The sequence below is a fragment of the Diceros bicornis genome, chromosome 12 (assembly GCF_020826845.1).
Source record: "Diceros bicornis minor isolate mBicDic1 chromosome 12, mDicBic1.mat.cur, whole genome shotgun sequence".
NCBI classification, from domain to species: Eukaryota; Metazoa; Chordata; class Mammalia; order Perissodactyla; family Rhinocerotidae; genus Diceros; species Diceros bicornis.
This window is the reverse complement of record NC_080751.1, coordinates 25,273,358-25,293,676: the sequence shown is the minus strand read 5'-3', so window position 1 is coordinate 25,293,676 and position 20,319 is coordinate 25,273,358. Positions and strand designations below refer to the sequence as shown.

The 20,319-nt window shown below is 39.0% G+C and overlaps 1 protein-coding gene across 4 annotated transcripts in view; it reads left to right on the top strand.

Moving 5' to 3' along the window:
• Nucleotides 1–13,029, top strand: part of COMMD1 (copper metabolism domain containing 1) — a 169,266-nt gene extending 156,237 nt beyond the window's left edge. For all 4 annotated transcript variants that reach the window (XM_058551135.1, XM_058551134.1, XM_058551132.1 and 1 more), the window contains one exon: nucleotides 12,808–13,029. In XM_058551135.1, the coding sequence (XP_058407118.1) occupies nucleotides 12,808–12,915 (108 nt within the window). In that variant the 3' untranslated portion in view covers nucleotides 12,916–13,029. The remainder of the gene's footprint in view (nucleotides 1–12,807) is intronic.
• Nucleotides 13,030–20,319: the final 7,290 nt, after the last annotated feature.

The following is a 20,319-nucleotide window of genomic DNA, read 5'->3' as shown; positions in this document are numbered from 1 at the left end:
TTATGCAAATAAAGTATGAATGGCATCTTAACTGTGGACTTCCTGATCTTTCAGTGTTATCGTTGAGTATTAAAATTATCTCTCAATTTGACTGTAAGAAAATTGCTTGATTTGGGTATTCTCCTCTTCTTTTTTAGGATTGACAGTGATGGGTTGAGAGGAAGGACAGAGTTTGCACCTGAGCTCCTGACCCTGCTTTTATTCAGAGCACTCATTATCTGTCCTCTAAACAGGTTCATGTTCTTGGCAGCTCTAGCCTGGAGTCTTTGCGTTTGGTGCCTTTGTCATACTCTTCCACTGCGCTGCACTGGCCACTGTCACTGCAGGACCTCAGCAGGCACACGCTCACTGTAGCACCTCTGGTATTCTTCCACTAGCCAATGCTTGTGTACTTCTTGGGCTAGTATAGGCAGTGGCAGGATATCTTAAGGTAGCCATTTGGAGCATCCAGAAAGTGAGATGCTGCTGCCAATTTCAGGCTGGCAAAGAAGTACCTTGGCCAGACTAGATTGCTAGAGACAGTGCATAGTGTCAGAGTGAAGTACTTCTTTTTGCCTTTGGGAAAGTAAATAGAAATGCTACTTAATCAACCAATACTCTTTTAATGTTGCTGGGTATGAGATACTGTGGTAAAATCAGAGAGGTGTAAGATACAGCTTTACCCCCCAACTCAAAACTATGTTAAGTTGCTTTAGATACATTATCTTATTAAATCTTCACAGCAACCTTACCAGTTAAATCGGTTCAAGTCACCTTTTTACAGATTAGGAAACTAAAACCTAGCCAGCTACACAGCTAGAAAGTGGTAGAGTTTTGATTTAGATTTGAATTTAGGTTTGTATGACTTCAAAACCCACGTTCGCTAATCATTGGGGATAGGAACTAGTAAATAGACAGGCATTTGCACACACACAGAATCTCATCCTGAGGAAACATCAGACAAACCCAAACTGACATTCTTTAAAATAACCAGCTTGTGTTCTTCAAAAAATGTCAAGATAGGAAACACAAGGGGCCGGCCTGGTGGCGCAAGTGGTTAAGTGCACACGCTGTGCTGTGGCGGCCCGAGGTTCGCCGGTTCGAATCCCAGGCGCGCACCGACGCACCGCTTGTCAAGCGATGCTGTGGCGGCATCCCATATAAAGTGGAGGAAGATGAGCATGGATGTTAGCCCAGGGCCAATCTTCCTCAAAAAAAAAAAAGAAAGAAAGAAAGAAACACAAGAAAGACTGAGAAATTATGTGAGATTAAAGAAGACTAAAGATACATGACATCTAAATGCAATCAACATGTGATTGTAGATTTGATTTGGGAGCAGGAAAATAACTTTATAAAGGACATTATGCAGGCATTTGATGAAATTTGAATATAGATAGTAGTGTTTATCAATTTTGTATAACCATGGCTGTGTAAGAAAATGTCCTTGTCTTTAGGAAATATACACTAAAGTTTTTTAGGGATAAAAGGACATGACATCCCCTACTTACTCTCAAGTAGCTGTGAGAGAGAGAAAGAGAATGACAAAGCAAATGTGGCCAAATATAAACAAACGAACAAATGGTGAATCTGGGGAAAGAGTATAGGAGAGTCATATATTTTTGTCATATTTTTTGTGTACTTGAAATGATTTAATGAAATCTTTTAAATGCCTTATATTTAGTCACAAATGTGACTAAAATTCTTCAGAAACCAACAAAACCCAACTGAGGCATCTTGGCCAGGTTTTAAGGACCATATTCTATTTATGCTTCCTCCATTGGCAAAGAACTTGCCAAACCAAGTTGAGAAGATAAACATAGACCATTATTTCATAGAGGAAATATATAAGTCATACTGTCAAGATGTTTTTCTTATACTTCCATTGGGGAGGTACCTCACTTTTCTTCACAACAGTTAGTTTTCACTAATATTTTTGTCCTATTTCTTTTGATCCTTCTTAGATAGTTCACATGTCTTATTTATTGACGTAATCTTGGATAGAGTAGTAAATGTGTCCTTTTAGTGAAAGAATAGACTACAAAGCGGAGTAAGCATTATTTATTTTTACTAATTATTTATGTTTGTTTATTTTTATTTATAACACTGTATATGCTGCCTGCACTCTCTTTCCATTTTAGGTGATTATCAGTCAAGCCTTGGTTATGTATGAGTGAACTGTGCTGTTTCAGGCATTATTAAGGGCTTTCTTTCCCTTCGCTCCACCCCATCCTATTTACCCTTGGCTTGGCCAGAGAATAGATGTGGGCCAAATATGAAGGATGTTAAAGGTTAAACTCATAATTTAATATATTTATCTTTATTTTCCAATGCTTTTTCATTCTCTTTCCTTTTTATTTTTGAGATGTAATTGACATATAACATTATATTAGTTTCAAATGTACAACATAATGATTTGATATTTGTATGTATTGCAAAATGATCATATTTATCTTTTTGCTTTCCAAAAGTGCCTATAAATGTGATTTTTTTCAAGATGAATAATTTGGTGTTCTGGGTTAGACAATAAGGGAGAATTGGGAATTCCATCTGATAAGAGATGGAAAGAGCCCCAGGTTTAAGCAGGTATTTTGTTTCTGCTGATGGATTTGGGAGAAGGAGCCTCAATCAAGGAGCTCGATACGTTAGTCGATAGAACAACAAAGGTAAACATTGCCTCTAACTCTCCTGGTGATGTGGACAAGTGGCTATATATATAACTGAATCCTCCCTTCCTCTCCCACCCCTCCCCCCAACACACAGAAAGAGAGAATAAAAGGCCATCTTGCCCCAGAATAAGAACTTAGTCTCCTTATAATATGCTTCTCTGTCTGGATCACATGCACATATTAACTTAGCTGTGCTGCTGCCCCATTACAGTTAAAATAATGCTAGGAATCTTCTGTATGCAGCCAGTATGTACTCACTGCCTATCCAGATGTTTTTATAGACCTCTTTAGATTGACTTTGGGTTATCATACTGTCACTGCTCAGCTTTCCTTTGAGTCTTTGTTAAAGTTAACTGAATCATAGAGTAACTTTCACGTGTTGGTACTTAGTGACTATTAATGATGGTGTTTGTGTTATATATGAATGTGAGTTGGAATTGTGAAATGGTTAAGTGCTTGGACTCTGAGGCCAGACAGACCTGGGTTTAAAACTGGCTCTGCCACTTACTACCTGTGTGGCCTTAAACAAGTTGCTCATCATTCCTCATGTGTAAAATGGGATAAAATTATCTTCACCAATGTGAAATGTTGCATGTAAAGCACTTAGCATAATGCCTGGTGTTTTGTATGTGTTCAATAAATGTTAGTCATTGTTAGTTATCATTGCTATTAATATTATTATCATTAGTGCAGTTTCTGTAGCCCCCTGAATTTGCTAATGTCTTCAGATTTGTCATGCTTTTCCCATAATCTCTCCTATTCCTGTCTTCCAGATTGATTTCTTTTTAATTGTGGCATTTCATTTTTTAGGCATTGCATTTTTCCCCAGGGTCCAGAGACGATCCTCACATTCCCCTCAAACTTTTCTTTTCCTTTCACTGCTTCCAAAGTCTACTGCATAAATGGTGACCAAGTAAGAAACTCTATTTCTTCTCCAGTTAGGACGTAACTACCTATTCTGTCTTTTGAAAAAGACTGAATTTTTAATCTCTAGTTTCTAGAACTGTGGGCAGTTTTAAGTAAATGAGGCCTTACTTTCTTTTCCTCCATAAATTGGATCAGAAGTATATCAAAACCCATGAAATCCATTGCATTATCTGACAAAGTCTTCCTGCCGGATATAGCTGAATAGATCTGCTTTGGGTCAACTGGACAAGGTCTGTCACTTCTACAGTTGTTCAAAGTACCTTACCTCTGGCTTGGTTTCTTCCTAGTTAACAAGGCTGTTCTAAGAATCAGATGAGGTCATTGCATGTGAAAGGGCTTTCTAAACTGTAAAGTACCAAATTAATATGAGGGATGATTGATTATTGCATATGAACAAAGGACCCAGCAACCTAAGTGATGTAGAATTTAACCCTGCATGATAGAAATGCAATCCTTCTCTTCTTACCACCTCCAGAAGTTTTCAGTAAACTATTTGAGCTAGAGAGGCTAGTGACTAACTTCATACAGTAACTACAAATCCTTTCTTCTTCTCTCATCTCCCATATTCTCTCACAGAATGGTGTGCCAGATTTTGAGTCAGTCTTCAGGATTGAACTTTAGGAAACAGCATGGCAGGCAAGGGAGGATCTGGAAGTGAGGATTAGGAAAGATTTCTTTTGTGCCATTTTTCAGTCCCCCTCCTGGCAGCTTTTATCTTGGCAGCCCCCATAGATTAAATGACATTTCAAAATAGAGTTCATTGAGGATGAGGCCGGATATGGCTTATGACAAACTTGGCTGGCAGATCTGAGCAGTCAGCAGATAGCTTTTGTGTATGTGGGTTTTTCTTGTTTCTGGACTATTAGAAATTCTTTTGTGTACAATATGAACAGCAAGTCTGGAATCACGTGTGTGATCGTCATCATGATCATCATCAACTGCAAACACTTAACGAGATGCTTGGTAAACACAGGAACCCTCCAAGAATTGGAGATTGTTATGGACTGAATTTTGATACACACCCCTCCAAATTCATATGTTAAAGTCCCAACCCCCAGTGCCTCAGAGTGTAACTATATTTGGAGTTTGTTGAAAACCCAACAAAATTAGCCCCCTTTCACCCCGACCTTAGCAAAAAAAAATTCATCCAAAACTTTTTCTCCCCAAATCAGCATTTTCTCAGTTTGAAAGTCCTCCTATCCTTAGTCATTTCAACCTTATATAGCTTTATTTGCTTCCTTGCGAGAAGGGCCAAGGGAAATGCTGCTTTCTAACTATGCCTGTTTCTGCTTAATAGTGCTGTCATGAATGACTTAAAAGAAACAGCATTGAGAAAGCCAGGAATAGATGGATGGTGCTTGTGGCAGAGCAAGTTGGTGATCCCTCTGGTGGGAGAAAATCTGCAATCCCAGAATTGGTTTGATTAGTACCACTTCTGTCTTCCTTCCCTGCCTAGGAATGTGTCATTCATTGCCACACTCCTGTCTTTTTATGAGATGTATTAAGATGTTTCCCCCATCTTAATCTGGAGATTATCAAGAACCCCTTAGAAAACAAGTGCCATTGCCTACCTTGTTCCTGCCTGACTAATGGTATTGCCTAAACAAGCAACTCTGGATGTGTTTTGTTTTGTTTTTTAGTCTTCTCTATTCCTTTCATGTAAATATATTTTAGTTTGTTTGTCAAAGTTGTTTGCAAATGAGTTTGCTCTGGAATGTACCTCATCAGGAATTATGAGGAGCCCAGTTTGAACTCCAAAGTAAAATTAGCAACATTCTTTTTCTCATGTGCTAAAGAATTTTGCCATTTGGTTTCTCTAAGATTTAAGTGAAATCTCTTCCCTCCTTCAGTGTGATTTGCCTTTTCAGCTGTTTAGCAGTTTTGCCTCTGGTTGTTTGTCCATTGTCGCATGGGAACTAGTTCTACTTAGCCAAAAGCTAGTATGATTTCCTGCAGATCAAACCAGAGCACCTAAAAATAGTTTTTTATCCAAATATTTGTCAGCCAAAGTTTTTCAAAATACAGAAAATCTTAACAGCCAAACATTAAATCCTGCCAAAAATGAAAAGTTGTAAAATGAACTGGAACACAATGTTTTGAAAAACATAGAAATCAGCCAATGATCTAATTGTATTGAACTTTTAGTGTTTATATAACTTGGCTCCATTTTCTTTTCTTTTGTTGGGTATTTCTAAAATAGTCTTTTTAAATGCTTAAGTTCTAGTGCTTATGTAAATCAATACAAAATCAGGTATTTGTTATTAGTTCCCATTCTACTCTGTTAAATGGACACTAATCGAGTTTGAAAGTGTCCAAACTCAGAGTCAGATTTGGGTTTCAGTGGGCAATGGGTTGAATCAGAGAACTGGGAATTCATATAACTGGGGCTAGTCTTTGGGTTTCTTTCTTTTTTTTTTTTTTTAGTGGTAAAATGAAGATTGATAGTACTTCCGCCTTTCACTATCCACTGACCTAATGGGGAGCAGGATATATGTCAGGATGCTTTGAAATCTCTAGGGGAAAAAGAATAGTGATAGTGTTAGTTTAGCAGTACATAATTCTGCCAACGAAAGAATCACTCGTTCTTGCAAGGTCAAAACTGTTTTCTCCCTTTCAGAAACAAGTTGGGGTTGCCTGGGCCAAAATACATGTTCTTTTTGACTACACATTGGCAGGACAAGCATGTCGAGTTTTCTTCTAAATAATGGCTCTAGCTTTTTTCCAGCTAAGAAATCTTTAACCAAAAGAATATTAGGGTCCTGTTCTTGGCATACTCCCTCTTTCTCTCTTAGAAATTCCAACAACTTTGAGTGGACAGTGTTCTTGGAATCTCATTGCGTTGCTGGCTCACAGGCCCTGAGCCTGCAGATAAAAATGAAAGCATAACAGCAGAAAGATGTGTGTGTGTTGGTGTGTATGTAAATTCAACCTTTGCTTTTCATTGAGATTATCTTGCCAATGCCTCTTTTGTAAGATTCCCAGGGTTTTCCTGGTACCTAGCAACCTTGGTGATCACCTGATCACCAAGGCATGGAGAGTATAGATCAGGGATCTGAGTAGCTTAAGATACTTCACCTATGGGTTTGTGCATCTGATAGGGGTTATAGAGTAAGAAGGATTTGCCTTTTGTACTTTCCTAGTTCTTTTATGTTTTGTGCCCTACCTATTTATCCCCCTCCTCCCAGTCTCTCTTAATACTAGGTACCCTGTGTTTTAAGACAGGCTACTTGGGTTCATTCTTCCTGGAAGAAAATACATCTCCTGATTTAAGTAATAGAAAGATGTTAGTGACTTTTTGTATTACCTCTCCTGGGAGTATTTATGTTTTAAAGATATTATCTAGGCTGAGAACAGTAGTCCTGGCTACTAAAGGAAGGGAAATATTTGGGATAAAAAGATCTTTCTGGCTTAAATTGCACCATATGGGTATGATTTTCAAAAGCAGTTATGTGAAGTCGCAAAGTTCCTCCCAATAGCTCTAATCTCCTTTTCTATAAAACTTCTTGCACAGCTGCTATGATTTAGTCAGGTTAACCTGTTTAAATTTCACTTCCTTTTTCCATCTTGTGGAAATATTTGAAAGATTGACCAAAAAGGAGGAAGAAGTCAAGCAGCAGAGACCCAGATAATAGGTCTCTGAATAATTAAGATCTGATGTTATTTTATTTTAAAATTTTGCCGCTGTATGTAAAACCTGTGTGTGCCACTTGCAGTTAGGTGCCTTAGATTTGTTTAGCAGTAACTTACATCAGTGGTAGATCTGAAACTTCCTAGATACCCAGTGTCTCTTTTCTCTCTTGTTTCTAGTTAACTGATTAAAAATTCATGTTTTCCCATAAGGTTTATTTTTTAATGTAATAAGAATTTGTGGGAGTGGAGCTTTTTAATTTTTGTAAGCACCTTAACTCCTGCTGTCAGGCTGTCCTCACAAAAGTCCTTTGAAATGCCTGAATGACATCTCCAGAAAACTCAGTAATGTCCAGTAATGGTTAATGCTTTTATGCTACACTGGTAATACTCTGTCCTCTTCTAGGAGATTGTGGGAATATGGAAAAACACTTCCTCTAGAAGCTGCTCTGGCTCTGAAAGTGCCTGGAATGTGCTGAGGCACTGCTCTATTTGTTCATTAGAGTGAATTCTTTTAGTTCTTAGAGACCCTGTCTTGGTCCCACGTAGCTCTTAACATATTATGGACACTTGTAGAGTTTTGGGGTGAGTCATCTTAATTTAGTTGCTCAGTCATTAAGTTGCAGTCTTAGAGCTCAGAAGGAGTCTGATTTTTAGTCTTATTTCATCTTCAGTAGGATGATTTGCTTTGTGATTTATAGTACAATTTTTTTCCATTTTGAAAAATTGGGTTAATGTGCTGTTTACACAGTAGATGTAGGACTTGTAGGCTATTATATTTGAAATGAGGCTTTCCTCAGGATAAAAATGGCTTGGGGAAGGACCATTGGTAGTAATATATATCGCTAAAAATGTTTGTTGAAAGCAAAAACAAAGAAACAAAAAGATTATAAATCACAAGTTTTCTTTTTTAAAATATTGTTTTAAGCTATAGCATAAGCTAACCACTGCTTTAGATATAGGGTATAAGAACAAGTTGTAGAGATGAGGCCATGTTTCTAGTATCAAGATCTTTGATGCAAATTCTTAATGAAATCTCATCTTAGACAGTTGTTGCTATTGTTGTTGTTCTTCTTCTTTAATATTGAAGTGCCACTATACAAGATTTCAATATCAAATGATAATAGAAAATATCAAATATTGGTTCTGGTTCATCCTATTATTTATCACTTGGAGGGCAGCCTTCCTACCAACTTAGGCATGATGAAAATCCTTCCTCTGCTCATCTTTAGAGTTTGTATTTGGTGATTATGTACTTTGGCAGTCTGAAGAGACTCGTCTTTATTTATTTATTTATTTTAATTTTTTTTTTTTTTTGCTGAGGAAGATTGCCCTGAGCTAACATCTGTCACCAATCTTCCTCTTTTCTACTTGAGGAATATTTGAGCTGAGCTAACAAACATCCGCCACCAATCTTCCTCTATTTTGTATGTGGGTTGCCGCCACAGTATGGCCGCCGACAAGTGGTATAGGTCTTCGCCTGGGAACAAACCCAGGCCACTGAAGCTGAGCACGAAAAACTTAACCACTAAGCCATGGGGCACACCCCAAGAGACTTGTCTTTGTGTTTATACTGAAGTAGTGATTGAAGCCAGAAAGTAAAGTAGGAAATGAAGAAACAATACCCCCACATAGAAAATATTGGAAGTGGCAGGGAAGGAGTTGGGGGGTGGGAAATAAATATCGTCGCCTTTTTATCCTCTTGCCTGAACCCAGTGGTAAGCCAGAGAACTAGGAAATGACACAGTCTTAAAGAACAGCCTCACAAGACACGGAACAAGGCAGAGAAGGGAGAAGAATGGGTATGAAAGGACAAGTGGAGAATAATCAACACAGTTTTCAGGGAACTATAAAATTTTAATTTTTGATAAATTGTTCCTTGGGAAGGAACTTGGAAGATCGTTTGCTTACAGAGAAGCTATTTCAAGGTCCCCTGAAGGAGTTAGGGAACGGTATCAATATATAATTCTGAAAAAGCCACAGGAAGTATGGGAATGAGTGGTGAACACAGGTTTACTTATGAAGATGTTTTGAACTTCCTTAGTGGGCAATGTTCAAAGCTACTGGGTATCTTATTTATTATATAATTGCTTTTCAAGAAGCCATTGCCAATTTTGACCTTTGCCGCATGTTATCGTTCTCTCTCCAGTTGTTAAACACAGAAGGCACAGAGAGGCAGAGCTGCAGATTAGAGAGTTGTTAATTCAAGTTTATGAAAGGACAACCCAAAGATAGGCCTCATGGCTGAAGTTCATGCTCAGCCAAGAGTCCCTTTGTGTCAATAAATGAAACCAAAATAAAAAATTGGGGAATAAGCCTTATGAAATCTGGCCAGCTGTATGTAGCCTTCTTGAATCAGTATTAGTTAGCAGGATCCTAAGGTACCCTTTCCCACTCTCACCTGCCATCCCCCAACTTTAGCATTTTTTAAAGAAACCACAACATGTTAGAACTTGCCAAAGTTGTACGATAATGCTAAATATTATCAACTAATTGGGGAGAAAGCTTTGTGGAAATTTTGCACGGGAAATAATAATAATATAGAAAATAGGCTATAGGATTTCTATTTTGTTTTATGTTGAATTTACTCTAAATGGTTCCAATTGGGTATTTAATTAGTCATAGTTCTTTTTATGTTCTATTTTTAGCATTTTGTCACTGTAGTATTGTTTTGCCAAAGAATTGCTAAGGTTATGCTTATGGGCCTAGATAAAGAAGTCATTTACGGGGCCAGCCCGGTGGCGCAAGCGGTTAAGTGCGCACGTTCCGCTGCGGCGGCCCCGGGGTTCGCCGGTTCGGATCCCGGGTGCGCACCGACGCACCGCTTGTTAGGCCATGCTGTGGCGGCGTCCCATATAAAGTGGGGGAAGATGGGCATGGATGTTAGCCCAGGGCCAGTCTTCCTCAGCAAAAAAGAGGAGGATTGGCATTGGATGTTAGCTCAGGGCTGGTCCTCCTCACAAAAAAAAAAAAAAAAAAGGAAGTCATTTAAATGGACATTATACGTAAAAGAGGTTATTTAGTGTGTAGATGGAGAAAACCAAACACTTGCTTAATAACAGCCTTCGATTATTATATAAACTAATCAGTTGTGCTCTCTGACCCTGCTAGGAAATGAGTTTAAGCTAAAGCGTTAAAGATTTAGGCTTGACAAGTAAGAGTTTCCTGAAGAATGTTAGAGTGGTTACCTGGGAAAGGAGTTCGTTAGGAACTGTGAGATGTCCTTCACTGGAAGTCACTATAGCAACTTGGGTTTTTGTGTTGATTTGGAGAGAGTGGCCTCTCAAGAATCTCTTCTTAGGATTTTATGAGTTTTTAGCTTTTGCACTTGGAGAGAATATTTTGCCTTTGCCTTCTTTTCAGTTATAATTTGGAATGGTTATTTAAACTGAGTTTAATACATTGGCATACTCCCCATGATCACAAAGTGATCTTAATATTCTTAATAATGATGTGCTTGCTTATTCATCACTTAACCACTTTCTGACTCTACCCCATGCTGTATCTACACTATACTAAAAAGTAGCAGGTTCTAACTCAGATACTTAAATACAGGAATTTAGTCTTCTTGTCATTTTGTGTTATTATGAGCAGTTAGGCCCAGATCAGAGTGGAACACTTTGAAAAAAATTAGGTGTTTCAAATTGCTCTTGTACTTTCTGTCTCTGGCTTGGTAAGCATCAACTGCATTTCCAAAGATATTTTCAAATGCATTAGATGTACTTTCTGTAGGATACCCCAGCCAAATGCAAAATTTGAACAAAGCCCCATGTGTTGAGCCTGAGTTTAAAGGCTCTTGAATACCTGATAAAATATTTTCAAAGCATAGCTAGATGAAGGTAGGCCTTGATGATGCAGTTTCAGGTAAACTGTTTCTTAAAGAGTCATGTATGGTTATATGTGTCTTTTTAAGACAGTGTGCATTGTTTCAAGGGGAGAGAAGTGAAAGTTGGGAGTGAATATAAAATATTTGTTTAACTTTGGACTCTCTTTATCTAGCCTGCTATTTCTCTCTAGTATGTGATTTCCCTTAAAAATAAACTGAGCTTCATTGATGCATAGAGGTCCAAACAAAGATAATCTGAGTACTGAAACCTACAACAAATTAATGACCCCTAGTCAGAAAAGATCCTGGCTATTTATTAATAAACTCTAATCCGGTATTCTTGTCTCTATGAACATTATCCTTAATAATCTCTTCCCATATAAATGGAAAACCGGGTGATTTATTATTATAACTGACTTTCTGTCACTGAGGTGAAACATGGATTACATCATCTTTTCTGCCAATTTCCTGAATATATATGTTAGACTCTGGTAATTATTAGTTTCTAGACCGTTGTTTCAAAGGCCACATGTTAAAAAATATTTTAAAGTATTTAAAGTCAGGCTAAAGATCTCAATAAAACTGAATGAAGAATAGGTAGCTTTCAAATCTGAGACCCGTACTTAATTTAGGCCAAATTTATGGCCTAATTTGCCATAAATTTACTCTTCTTTCCAAAAGGAGATAATCTTTTCTGCGGCTCACACACAGGGAGCTTCTTTCTTTTTTTTAAATTTGTTTTTGCTTTCGACTAAATGAAACCTGGCAGTTTCTAAGCTTGCATATGAGACTATACCCCTCTCCTACCCAAATACATGTTTGAGGATGACAGTTCCCTATAGTCAGGGAAAGCTGCCTTTCCTCCCTCTGGAAGACTTTTATTTAAGAGGCCCCTTCTTCTCTCTGCATTTGTTCCTGCTGGTGGATGTTCAGTGCCATCAGTATAGACTCAGCTCAGCAGCTTAGCAACAGCAAAGGCACTTTTCCAAAATCAACTCCTATAGGTTCTTCTAGCAGATGAGAGTGTCTCCCTCCCTCTGAAGAAGCTTGTTGGTCTTACTTTACGTGCCACTTTGGGGGTAGGGGTGAGTAATGCCATAGTATTTAGAGAGGAAAGTGTAGAGAAAAGAGCATTGATCTGGTGGCTCTGCCATCAGCAAACAGAGGGACAATAGGCATGTCATTTAACATGCCTGGGGCCTCAATTTTATTATCTAAAAAACAAAGCAGTTCAATTATATGATCTCTAAGAATTTATACTGCTCTAAAATTACGTGGTTAATTGGATACAAGTAATTTGCCCTTGTGGGCCAGCCCGGTGGCGTAGTGGTTAAGTTCATGCGCTCCGCTTCGGCGGCCCGGGGTTCACAGGTTCAGATCCTGGGTGCAAACCTACGTCACTCACCAGCCATGCTATGGCAGCCTCCCACATACAAAATGGAGGAAAATTGGCACAGATGTTAGCTCAGGGCCAATCTTCCTCACGAAAAAAAAAAATTTATTTTGGGATCAAATCTGATGACAGAAAAGAAGAGCTTCTCATATGCCTCATAATGAGAGCACCTAACATTTGTATGCCTCTACTATTTAAGAAACACCTCATAGAAGTTTCATTTAAGGCATTGTATAGATTTGCTTTGCTGGGTAAACTATTATCTAGGTATTGAGGCCTGAGTCAGGCTTGTTGGGTAGGGGCCCTGGGCCTTTGGAGCAGGGTCACAGCAGATCCAGAACCTTGGCTATCTTGAGGGTCTCTTCTAAAACATCCTTTATGTTTTCCAGGCATCTGAATTTCTGTGTTTGGAATTTGATGAGATCAAGGTCAACCAAGTCCTGAAGAAGCTCTCAGAGGTAGAAGAAAGTATCAGCACACTGATGCAGCCAGCCTAGCTGAAGATGGAGTTGTTGAAGCAAAGGTGTTCATGATCCCTCCCCAGTGACCTGTTTTGTTTTTTTTTTTTAAATCTTATTCCCTCATTAGTATTAAATCTTCAAATTCAAATCCTTCTTGCCTCTGTTTGCTGGGACTTCTTTCTCCCTTTCATTCACTCTTACAGTTGTTCTACTGCAGAGGGTCTTACACTTCAGCATGCAGAGGCACTCATGAAAGCATTGGAAAAAAAAAAAAAAAAAAGGAGGCTTCCAGGACCCTATCCCCAGAGACTTGGGTTCAGTAGGACTGGGATGGGGTCAACTTAAAAACCCTTGCTATGGTGGTTTGTTCCTGAGTGAGATTTTAGGGATTTACACATGATAAATCATGCGAGAATTAGAAAAGTGGGAAGAAAACATTTTTCTCATGCAAATACAAGGCTGACCAAACGCCATGCCTGCTGAGCTGAGGCCTAGAGGAGTCTGCCTAACTTAGAAGAGGTTTACTGACCCTAGTAAAACCTAGATGCTTCTGGAACTGATTCAGGCATTTGGATTAGTTCTGCCTAAATCTGGGGGTGTGGTTTGATCTGAGCTACTGAGAAACATGGGCTTTTCTGGAACCTACAACTGAACTGGCCTCATCTCAAAGGGACTCCTTTCACTCACCTCAAGTCAGGATAGTGGGAAGGGAAAAATGTCTACTGAGGGGATGTGCCATCTTTTACCTCAGAAAGTTTTACCTGAGTCATCAAATGAAACCTCTATAAGAAAATTTCTTCAGGTCCCGTGGCTTAGCAGTTAAGTGCGCCTGCTCCGCTACTGGTGGCCCGGGTTCGGATCCCGGGCGCGCACCGACCACCACTTCTCTGGCCATGCTGAGGCCGTGTCCCACATACAGCAACTAGAAGGATGTGCAACTATGACGTACAACTATCTACTGGGGCTTTGAGGAAAAACAAAAAGGAGGAGGATTGGCAATAGATGTTAGCTCAGAGCCAGTCTTCCTCAGCAAAAAGAGGAGGATTAGCACGGATGTTAGCTCAGGGCTGATCTTCCTCACAAAAAGAAAAAGAAAAAAAAAAAAAAGGAAATTTCTTCAGGAAAACTAGTGAAAAAACTAGGTCCTAGAAAAGAAGTTATATCAAACACCAAGAATATTCTAAGAGGAGGAAGCAGTCAACCAGTATATTGAGGCTATGGTCCTTGTTGAACAGGTTTTGTCATCTGATACAGATAACATTTAGAAACCTCAGTTGCCTTTGGGATGTAATGTGTTCAAAAAATGTAGTTCTCTTGGTCTGTGGTTACAGCATATGTCAGTTCTAATGAGTTTATTCCAGGGCAGGAATAAGTCCCCTTCTGTTAAGCATTTTCTTCTAAATCAGTTTGGAGACATTTTAGGAGCTCTTCCAACACCGAAGCTGAAAATATTGGCTTCCTCCCTGATTAAAACCATCCCAGCAGTTAGCAAACAATGACCAGAAGGTTTTAAATGTAGCTCCTGTGGACTCTTCAGAAAACATCTTGAAACAGTATGGTAAATAGATTCAGAAAAGGCATGTGGTTTGGCCAAAGAACTGTTAAAACTTGCTTTCTGTTCCCAGGGCTACTGTCATATGATCCGGGAGAATTCAGATAATGTCTCCTGCTATAAAATAGAGGAAAAGAATATCTAATATCTCATCAGATAATGAGATTCCAAATGTCATTGGAAGGAAGAACTGTAGCTACCATATTAGTATTGACTCACATCTCCAGTGAAAGTCAATGGAAGCCTGAATGAACAGTCCCTGGGCCCATAGGGAGAGGAAATCATTGTTGTGATTTGAAGCTCTTTTTAGGTCATCCTATGAAAGTAATAGCCACAAAAGTGGACATGGGACTTTTTTACTATTTCCACAAACCCTAGGTCATTGGAAAAACTGTTAATGTGTACTGAGTTTTTCAGAATAATATAATAATAATAATAAAAGGAAACTGGTTGCTGAAGGTAGTCCCCACATTGGACACTAAACACTTGAATGCAAGTGGTTTTGGACAGGCCATTTGCATATGTTTTATATTTACTGGTGATTTTTAATTTCTGATTACCAAAGGAGTATATGTTTATTATAGTCTTTTGTGTTGACTTGACTTTCCCTGAATAAATTCCTGGAAGTGGAGTACATGGTTTTTAAGACTTCGATAAACGTTACCAAATTGCTCTCTCCAGAAAGGTTATGTTAGTTTGTATTCCATCTAAGAAAGTATAAGAATAAGTCACTCCCTTTCTTGCCTCATTGGATATTATCTGTTTTTTGTATTTTGGGGGATTAATTTGCTTTTGGAAATTTTTGCAGGGGATATTTATTTAAACCAGGACATCTCCCTGGGCGTAGTGCAAGCATAGAGAAAGGACCATGGAAGGAGAAAACTGGCATGAGGGTCCCAGCAGACCCCATTAGGTTTCCTACTTCTGTAACCCTAGGTTAAAACCACTTTATTTTGAGTTCAGGAAATGTGGGGCAAAATAAAAATAATCTTCAGCCTGAATTGGGCCTTGTACAAGTTGTCCCTGTTTGAGCAATAAGCACTGTTAACTCCAGTCTGATTAGAAATAGTCCAGGCAGGCCAAAAGTTGCTTTCCGAATAAAGTCAGAAAGAAACTCCAGATTTAAGTAGTTTCATGTAGATAAGGAGCAAAGGATTTGGCCTTATTCTCAGGACTGGCTTTTCTTGGAAGCCCTGGTTCTTATTGGCGTCGTCAGTGAAGGCTTAAATTCCACCATTATAGCCTCCTCTTTCCTTTATATAACCTCTGTTCCCTCAGTTTTATTTTAATGATGATTCAAAAAGGATTACAGCATTTTAAAATTTAGTTTAACTTATTCTCCCCAAAATGCAAGAAGGCGGCGAAAAGCAAAGGATGATGTTGAGTATCTGAAATCTTAAATAGCTGACATGTGTCAAGCTATTAGTTATTGAAGTTCTTTTTTTAGACCTGAGTGAAAATTTGGAAAACTGAATATAAATACAAATTAAAGGAAAATAAATATTAAACAGTTGTTAGAAAATATTGTTTTCTGAAGTGCACAATAAATATCTCGACCAGTGAAGGGACAGGATATAGAAGGAAGCCTTCTAGAGTCAGCTCAGAAATGATTGAATATTTTCCTAAAAGAATAGGTTGCTGGAAGAATGGGCCTTTGTGGGACAATTGTCACCTTATAATTCTTAGTTGTCCAACTTTCCAGCCAAGGTTTTCAAATATTTTAGCTGGTGATTTAGCCAGCAGAAGGGAAAACCCAAATAGGACATAATTAGCTAGCGCTTAACTCTAGTTGCAAATTATACAGTTTTTTACCTCAGAATTTGAGAGAGAGCAATTTTTATCTAAGTGCAGTCAGTTCTTCCTTATCTGGGTTTGGCCATAATTGTCTTTCATAGAATCACAGCTATGTGCAGTGCTGAGCTAGCCTTTGTTACAAAGGATCCTGCCTGGGCCTGCTTCCTGTCAGGTAAATGGTGGCAACTGACATAACTTATAAGTTCAGTACATATATTATCAGAATAAAATACTCAACCTGTACATGAGCAGATGATAAAATATGGATATTTACATCATTTACCTACCCAGGCTATAATTAGGCCTTTTGTTTCTCTTTTACCTGCCCTTGGCTAGTTTTCTGTTTCCTATGTTAGGGTTTCAAGTTCTGTTGATTCATAGGATGCAGGTGGGGGAGAAATGAAACGGGGGAAATATGGATTTGATTGCACAAGTGGATTAGAGATGAAACTGTTTAAAGGAAATTTAGGCTGAAAAATGAAAAATCCTTAATGCTTGTTTATTATATTGCTTTTATATTAAAGAAATAAAAATAAATTTAGAGATTTTATATGATTCATATACTGGCTATTTTTAGAACCATGGCTAAGATTTGGCACTGAACTCAGAATGACTGATTTGGAGGCTTTTGGTAAAAGCTATTTTATCATCTTGTCAAAACGGGGAAACATCTGGACAGAAAGGGCAGAGGACTTATATAAGGCCGTGGTCAGGAAGAGACTTCAGGGTACCATCTTCCATCTTTATGTTCTACTTGCCAGACCCTTCAAAAGAATACTGTGTGCTTGTAAAAAAATTCTCTGTCCTTGTTCATTGTATTTAGATGATGACAATTCCTACAGTGATGATTTTTGTATGCAGCTGTGACCTTGGGGCTGCAAGGTCCAATGTCACTTGCAACCTGCATCCATGTTAGATCTTTATCTGAGCTGAGGCTGCTGATGCTCTTTGTAGAGCCTGATGCTGTTTCTGAGGACCTTGACCTCACTGTCCACTCAGTGCCACCCATCTCTGGGTGCAATGTGCAAGATGAGTATGCTGCCACATGGAGCTTCCTGGCTGTCCACAGTACTGAGGTGGGCAGTAAATTATCCTTATCCTAGCTGGACAACCATGACCCAAGCTTGCTAAATACATCATAACTCTTGGCCATTAATTCGTTGTAACCATGTCTATGGTGAATTTGGTAGCAGCTACTTCCTCACTATTATGGTTTTCTCAACATGGTCCATCCATGGTCTCACTAGAACAGAGATCAGATTTTTTTTTTTTACATTTTAATTATAAAAGTAATACATGCTCATTAAAAAATTATTATTTAATTTTTGCATCACTACAAAGATTGTATGGAACAAAAAGTAAGTCTCCCTTGCCTTCTGCTGTTAAAAAAATCTCTCTTCCCGGAAATAGTTCCTGTTACCAGTTTGGTGTTTCCTTCCGGACATTTTCTATGCACACTTAAATAAGGGTGTGTGTGTGTGTATAGTTATGTATATATAGTTATTATATATATATAGTCATTGAATTTTTCATTCAGTGTCACTAGTTTCATGAATTCCCAGAAGGCAATCTGTGATCACCTCTACCTACTCCCCAAGGTTTTATGGAGCCAGGGGCAACCTAGAAAATAGCAACAACTTATAATGGATTTGGAGAGGATTATTATTTATAACAGAAACCTAATAAACCAGAATACTTGGAGTGCCCTTAGTTGAATTTTCTGGTCAACAGAGTTTATCACCAAATCTTTTTTATCACAAAAACTTGGATTAATAACGTTACAAAAAGTCTGAGTTCACCCCCCTATGTGACGATCCAAGGATCCCTTAGCACTCCAACCTCATCTTTTTGTGCCTACTGAACTGTCACAACTAGCATCACAGCACCTCCAACATTTTAATACACCTCCTTGTCTGCACATCTTTCTCCCCCTGGGCTGTGAACTCCTTAAGAGTAGGGACCTTATCTTACACATCTTTGTATCCTCCCCTCTTCCCCACTTGCAAAAGTCTCTACAGTTGTGCATGAGATGAATGAGCATCAGAGGTATGATACCTGAGTGGAGTATTAATCAAATCCATGGTTTCCGCTTAGTAGGGAAAAAGAAAGGATTCGAGTCAGATAGCTCTAGGTTTGAATCACATCTCTGCCTAGGGTCCTAGATGTGTGACCTCAGTCATGTTTAGTTTTCTCATCTGAAAATAGGGATGATAAATCTAATTCACAGAGTTAGGTACTATGGAGTGAATAGGATTTAGGAGATAGTCTAAAAGACATCTTTTAGAAACCTAGGTCAAATCCTGGCTCTTTTATTTACTAGTTGTGCAACCTTGGGCAATTTTTTTTAACATCTCTGTGCCTCAGTTTCTTCATTTGTAAAAAATGGGGTGACAATACAGTAGTACCTACCTCAGTTGGTATATTGGTGGAATAAAATGAGTTAACATGTGGAAAGCGCCTGGAGTAATTTCTGCACAGAGTCAGCACATATAAATGGTTGCTGCTGCTATTATTATTATCATTATTACTACTGTTAGGAACTGTCTCCTTAGGAAGCTGAAACCAGTAACCATGAAGCAGTTTATAAGCAATACAAGTCAGTAGCCAATTAAGTGCTAAACTGAGTGGTGCCAACTACAATTGCTCTGCGAGTTTCAGCAAAGAGAAAAGGTCAGAGGGGGCTGGAGTCATCAGGAAAGGTTTTAAGCCAAACCTTTTAAAATCACGTGAACTTGTGAAGGATAGAGGGGTATGTCTTTGGATCTGGAGGTGGAAAGGGAACACATTTCCAGGTATGGGTGGGGTCTCACCTCTTCATGGATGGGGCCTTTGTTTTCTCTTGGTGGATGTTTACAAACCTGGGTCATATCCAGTTCATCAGCTGGGGCTCAGGTTCTTGGTGATGAGTTTTTATAAATGGAGAGCTGAGAAAAGGGATACAAATGCAGTTGTGTTCCCATGGAAGACAAACAAAGCTAAATGTGTAGCTAGAGTAAGAGAACCTATGACTCCTAACAGACATGGGACTGCACAACTGAACAAACCCCAAGATGCCCTTCCTCCCTGGGGAGTTGAAGCCAGAAGCAGTTTCTGAGCATCCCTGGCACAGCTGTGGGCCCATTCTGTCTTGATTGGTAAGGAAAGTGAGGTCTGTTGTTCTTTTAAGGGTCACTTACCTGCCTCCTGAAGAGAATCACCAGGGCCTAGATTCTGGAAAGAGAAGGGAAAGTGAGGAGAACATAAAAAAGGAACCTTTGTCTTAGCCCATAAGGTTCATGTTCATGTCCTCCAAGCAGTTTGCAGAAGGAATGAAGGTTCTTAAAAAAACAATCCCCTCCTGCTCTTTCCTCAAAGAAAGAGCTGGGCAGGATGGGGGCTAGAGGTGAGGTGCCAAATCCTCTGGGCACAGAGGGACCACCTGCCTTTGGACCTCATAGACCAAGAAGGTGCCTTTCCCCAGATTTCCTCTGAGCTGGAAGAAAGCAAATCACTTCATAAGTTACTGTATGATCCATTAAATCATAGATGTAGCCATTTACTGGATTGTGTACCACCACTTCAAATATGGTCTATAGGGAATTGAGAGAAAAATCTTTTCCCCCAGTATCAGGAAGTAAGTTAAGTAAATAATAAATCATAAGTAAATAGTAAATAATAACTAACCAGATAATCTGGGTCCAAGAGCATGTAGTGGGAGAGTTATCAGACCCACCCAATTCCATTGCTGAGACAGGTAGAAAGAGTTGATGCTTCTTTTCATCAATACTTAAGCATGTAATTTTAATAAATGGGGAAAGATAATGCAAAAGTTTAATAAACAGTCCCCTTCCTTCTCACTGTACACATAGGGAACAGTTGAATAAAAAGCTAAGGGAATTTGATTCTCAAGGTCCCTGAAGAGCTGGAGAAATCTCCTCACTGGGGACCTGACCCTGGGAGGATCAACTTACAGCTCCTGTGGGCAAGCAGCCCGGGAACCATTGCCGGAGGAGCAAGGCCCAGCAAGTCCCTGTTGCCTTGCACGAGCCCCAGGAGAGAAGTGGTTGCTCCGTAACCATAGTGAGGCCATTCTTTGTAGATCAGATGCCACACCT